Genomic DNA, 6,000 nt, shown 5'->3' with positions numbered 1-6,000 from the left:
ACATATGCGATTGGAGGCATTAATGGTTCAAGTTGATGGGAGTGTAACTTGATTTTAAAAGACCTAACTTATCCAAATAACTGATTTTACTATTTATATATTGTAAATTTCACAAATATTTATTTTCATTAGAATTTTGTTATAAAGTTAATGACAAAAATGATTAAAATATTTAATTTTAAAAAGTTGAGTCACTAAAATAAAAAAAAAATTGGATAACCAAATTCACTTTAAAATCAGTCATTCTTGTTAGATAAGTCGTCAACTTTAGTCACTCTATCGTTAAAATGAGTTTGATCACCAAACAGAATGCTAACATGATGTGGTATAATAATAAAATTAGCCCACAATGTTTACCTATTTTATTAAATTAATCATAATTTAAAAAAAAACAAATTTAATCCTTTATATTTACGAAATTGGTCATGATTTTAAAAATTAAGAAGATATAATTTAAAAATTTAAAAATTTAAAACTTAAAAAATTATTAAAATATTAAAATAATAATAATAATAATAATAATAATGATGATGCGAAGCAAAGTACATGAGACATATATCATTCTTGGAGACCTTCATTGGAGAGTATCATGGAAGACGAACCTCAAGGACTTGAATTAATGGAAGACAATAGATCATGAAGGCTTCAACTTTTATTTTTTCTTTTGTAAATTACTAAATCTATAATCTTCTTCCCCTTATGCTGGGTTTTTTATTCACATTTTTACTTTGGAACTCCATGGCTGAGGGTATACAAAAATCTTCGTTTGTTTTTGTTTTTTGTTTTTTGGATCGATCATTGGCTTGTGTGATGAACCAAGTCCAGACTGTATCCATTCCTTAATTAGCCAGGAGTTAAATACAAATCTGTATATATATATATATATATATATAAAATTAATTCTGTTTGATTTGCAATGATTGATAGGTTTTTTAAGGATGAATGTTACAAAGATACTAGTTGAAGTTCTTGATGAAACATAATTTTTAAGTACTTATGAAATTAGTTTTTAGATATAAATTTGTAATTAATGTTTTCTGGATTGATTGTGGCGTTAAGTGTAAAGAGTGTATACTAGACCTGATCATGGGTCGAGTTATCTGTCCAGATCCGAAAAGTGAGAGGGTATGGGTAAAAATATAGGCTCGAAAAATAAATTTGGATAAAAAATAAAATTCTTTTTCTAAATAGGCCATGCCTCAATAAGGAGCCTGACCTGAATCATTTATTTTGCTGTTATTTTTCTAACATTTGGTTTGGGCAGAATTTTAGGCCCATTTTTGAGTCGGGCCGAGTCTGAGCTTAAAAAATATGTATAAATTTTTGCACCGACCCGAATTCGGTTTAGCTTAACCCATGATCCAGGTCTAGTATATACTCATTCAATGATAGAGATTGTAAACACAAAATTTCTAGGTATTTATGGAATTATCTTTTAGATATATGTTTAGTACTTTGCTTTGCATCATTATGTTTTATAATTATTTTGAGTATTTTATATACTTTTATAAATTTCAACAATTTTTTAATTTTAATTATATATATATTTTTTAATTTTAGAATCATGACTAAATTGGTATAATGTGTAAATATTAAGAGTTAATTTTGTTTTTATTTTTTCAAAACCAATATTAAATTAATAAAATAGGTAAACATTGAAAGTTAATTTTGTTATTATACCAGATCACGTCATCGTTCCGTCTGGTGATCAAACTCATTTGAACGGTAGAGTGATTAAAATTGATAACTTATCTAACGAGTGTGATTAAAATAACAAAATTTTGAAATGGATTACCAAAATAAGAACATGAATAAATCGGATGACTAAATAGGTAGTTTGCCCCCCAAAAAAAGGAACTGGATATTAGTTCATATCCGTTGATGGTGATTGATAGGGAGGGGATTCTAAGTAACAAGTCAACAGTCCATGAATTTGGGTTTATTATGGGCCGAAAAAGAGAAGCCTATTAATCTTTGGATTAAAAACCTTGTTGGGTCTACGATATATTGTATTCTCACACTTTTTTTGGGGCCCATTTGTTTTATGTGACTAAGTTAGAAATCTAAATAATTTTTTTGGAAGTCACTCAAGAATTAGGTTTGACTTTCAAAAAAAAAAAAAAGTTTGAAACCTAAATAATTTATTTCTACTTTAATATCGTACATGTCTTATGTGCTATTATGATTAATTAGTTTCAAATCGTACATTTCATTAATTATTGTATGTTACTTTTAAACACAGATGTGTTTTAAATTTGGGTTTCTTCAAGTATACACGTGTGAGAGGATTTCTAGTTTATATTATGATATTATATATTACATTTGATTGTATCGGATATCTCTAAATTATGACCCTCAGTCTAAATTGGGCCAAAACTTCAAAATGTTCTAATTATATCATCAAACTATCGAGATTAAAACAATCAAGACCTTCCATTATTGAAATAATTCATTTAACCATTAAATTATATGCAATATTTTATATGACATAATTTAAAATAAATATTTCAAACAAAAGTGCTGCATGAATTTTAAAATTAAAAACTAAAAATAAAATAAAATTAAAAAAATAGTGAATGTTAATTTCAGTAAAATTTTGAAATTTTGAAAATTAATATTTTTATCTAATCTATTTTCACATTAATTATTTTCCTTAAATTTTTTTTAATAGTGAATGTTATTTTTTTTAATAATTACAAAAGAATCTTGTCTTTATTCCACTCTGTCGAATATCCGAACCACCTTTGGGTTTAGAGGGATAACTGTTTGTGGAATAGGATAAAGAATGCAGCCAAACAGGCTATTGTAAACACTGAGTCCACAACATAAATAACATCTAAGGTCCAGTAGAAAAGAGAAAGCTTAAGGATACTACAGCGGAAAGGAAGGGAAAGGAATCAAAGATGGGGGGAGGAATGGAGGCGAACAAGAACAGGTTCATTGAAGATTGGGGCAGTGCGAGAGAGAATCTGGAGCATAACTTTCGCTGGACTCGCCGCAACTTCGCTCTCGTCGGCATATTCGGCATCGCTATCCCCGTCCTTGTCTACAAGGGCATTGTTCGAGAATTTGTATTCCCCCTTTTTCCCCACCTCTCTTTAATTTGATACCTTAGTCTTGATTTTATCGATTTTTAGACTTCGGTTTCTTTTTTGCGATCATAATTTATTTTTTTAATTGCATTTTTAAATTGGTTGAATGGGAGATTTTGGGGTGATGTTTGATTAATCGATTTGGGTCTGCACGATTCTTTGTCGAGATTGACTGCCTGATTTCGACTATTGTTGTTTTAGTTGATTATTGATTTCCTTAGGGTTTCGTAGTTTGAAAAAGGGTTTTGAAAATAAATTGTTGGCCTTTCTTCTGAAACTTTTTGTGGTGTAAATCCTTGGGTTGGCTTGATTTTAGCTAACATTCTTATGCCGTGATTTATATTGCTGTGGTATCAAAATTGGTGATGCACAATAATGCAAAAAAAGGTTTCCTTTTTGTTAGCTGCACCATGTTTCTTCTTACCTGTTGTAGATCATATATTATAAATTTGATTTGGGGCTATAAGATTCTTGTTGAGATTGACTGCCTGACCATGATAATTGATGTTTTAGTCGAGTTCTATTTTTTGGGTTCTGATTAGTTTCCTTAGTGTTTTGTAGTTTTAAAAAGGGATTTGAAAATCAGAAATTTTTCTGAATGAAATTTTTTTGTGGAATAAATCTTCGGGTTGGTTTGATATTAACAACTACTATGCTAAATTTTTTATGCCGAGATGTATTGCTTTGGTAACAAAATTGGTAATGCACTACACTTACCTTATCTCAAGTCCTTGTAATGTAACATAGGTCTAACCACCCCTAGAAAAAAACAACATTCGTATAACCAACGAATGTTGCGAGGCAAGAATATAACAAAAATGCACATATTGAATGTAGTGGTAATCAAGAACAAAGTTCTTTCAATAGGACATATTTGATACATCTATATTCATGTTCTTTTGTTTAACACATGCGAAGGACAAAATATAAGAACTTTTATTCTATTATTGCCTATAGTAGTCTTCCCATAAAAGTTATCAATATGAAACTAAAGCGAACTATTCTCTGGCATTCACTCGTCAGCAATAAAACAGGTTAAAAGTTGACAAAGCAAGGAATAGAAAAAACCCTCCTTTGAAACTCTTTAATTTCTTTTTAATTTGCAGGATTTGATTTAACAATTTCAGCTGTTGATTCCCATTTTTTTGTTGCAAGTTCTTTTTTGATTTCTGTCTTGTGTTGTTTGCAAGAACATTGTGCAATAGAGATAGTATTCTTTCCATTTTTATTTCCCTTTGTACATTTCTCAAATTGAATTGCTGAGTGATTTGGTAATTTTTCCAACAGCATATGCAGGATGAAGATAATGGTAGGCCATACAGGAAGTTCTTGTGAGTTTTTCTCCGCAAAGCTGGGTAATAAATGTTGACGAGTACAACTGGGTTTTATCTTGGACAACAATTTCTGTTATTTACTTGGTTTTGGAACTTGTCATGTTGTTATTTGCTCGGTTTTGAAACAAATTCTGTGCTCTGCTTCTTTTAAGTTTCTGGTGTAGATTTTGAATATTTGGTCCATATTACAAGTTCAAATAATCTGGGTTTCTGCTGCACTTTTCACTCCACTATTTACCACTTCAAATTGTATTAAGGTTGAATTCCTCCCTGCCCCCCTTTTGTTAGGTTGAGTGTTTTCTTTTTGCGGTGGGGTTGGGGGTTAAATCCCAACTGATAGAGCTAACCTTTGACTAAAACAGTAGTGTTATGAACTTGAGGATCAATTATACGTGAATTGAGCGGATCCTACTGGTTTTGAATTAGATCAAATTGACTTTGGATTTTAAAATTCTTGAGTCATTTCTGTTGAAGCCAATTTCTGTTGAAGTCAATTTCGGCTTTGGGAAACTTAGGTTTGGGTTGATTTTAGGTTCGGGTTCAAGTTGTTTTTGGCTCAAGGCAGTTTGGATGTTGTATCATCTAGGTTTAAGGTTTGGGTTTTGAGTTGGGTCATTAAGAGTTTAAACCACGGATACTTTATGATCGAGTCATTTTTGGTTATCTATTTGAGTTATTTTGGGTTTTTGGTTGATTCGAGTTCAAGTTCATGTTAACGTGGGTTCATGTCAACTTGGGTTATGTTAGAGGTTTGGGTCTTGATTCATGTCAATTTCAAATTTATGTTAGTTTGGTATCGTGTTAATTTTGTTTAGGTTGGGTCAAGATTTAGTTTAGTTTATTGGTCAGATTTTCGAGTTTGGATGATAACCCCTAGTTCAGTAAGTTTTGATTGACTATATGCACCATCATAAATTTAAGGGTGTGTTGGTACACCGTAATTATTTGTAATTATATTGACTTGGATTAAGATTCATAACATAATTAAATTTGAGTGCAACTGTTTATTAGAATAATTACTTTCCTTCTCATTATTTCCTAAAAATTTAAAGTGTATTTAATTATATTCAATCTCCTGCGATTTACTAATTATAGTAGTCAATTAAACATGCAATGATTCTAGTCATCAAACATGTAATGCTACGTTCCGAGATATTGTTACTGGTTCAAGTCATATAGCACTTATTACACGCACAAGAGATTGAAGAAAATTAATCAAAATTTGAACAAAATAGAAACAAATAGAAAATAAAGTCATATCTATAAATCTTACTTTGGCTGTTTATCTCTATCTAAAAATATACACTAAAAATTACTCAATTTTATACCGTCTTTCCCGACAACGGCGCCAACAACTTGACAGATTGCACGTGCGCACTAAAACAACGATTTAGATAATAATTTTAAAAGCTCAGTTTTACTGCTAGCGTAAAGTGTCAGTTGTAATATTTATAGTTTCGATGGAACACAAAGAAGAGGCGATTGAGTAATAACTAGTTAGAGCTGCTCATGGGCCGGGCCGGGTTCAGAAAAAATTTTGGCCCAGCCCAAAATATGGGCCTAGAATTTTGCCC

General features: G+C 30.6%; 1 protein-coding gene across 1 annotated transcript; it reads left to right on the top strand.

Moving 5' to 3' along the window:
• Window positions 1–2,724: 2,724 nt before the first annotated feature.
• LOC107927018 (uncharacterized) lies at window positions 2,725–4,644 on the top strand. The gene is made up of 2 exons (XM_016857982.2): window positions 2,725–3,071; window positions 4,380–4,644. Exons 1-2 carry the CDS (start codon window positions 2,904–2,906, stop codon window positions 4,425–4,427), a joined length of 216 nt encoding a protein of 71 aa, XP_016713471.1. The 5' UTR covers window positions 2,725–2,903; the 3' UTR covers window positions 4,428–4,644.
• Window positions 4,645–6,000: the final 1,356 nt, after the last annotated feature.

Source organism: Gossypium hirsutum, chromosome D03 (genome assembly GCF_007990345.1).
Source record: "Gossypium hirsutum isolate 1008001.06 chromosome D03, Gossypium_hirsutum_v2.1, whole genome shotgun sequence".
Classification (NCBI taxonomy): Eukaryota; Viridiplantae; Streptophyta; class Magnoliopsida; order Malvales; family Malvaceae; genus Gossypium; species Gossypium hirsutum.
Note: the sequence above shows the minus strand (reverse complement) of the source record. Positions and strands in the feature narration are given on the sequence as shown.

What these genes read in the sequence shown, in the direction of transcription:
- LOC107927018 (XM_016857982.2), top strand. Translation starts at nt 2,904, where the DNA reads ATGGGGGGAGGAATGGAGGCGAACAAGAACAGGTTCATTGAAGATTGG. An exon ending in AGGGCATTGTTCGAGAATTT is followed by an intron (nt 3,072 to 4,379) that starts GTATTCCCCCTT and finishes TTTTTCCAACAG; the next exon opens with CATATGCAGGATGAAGATAA.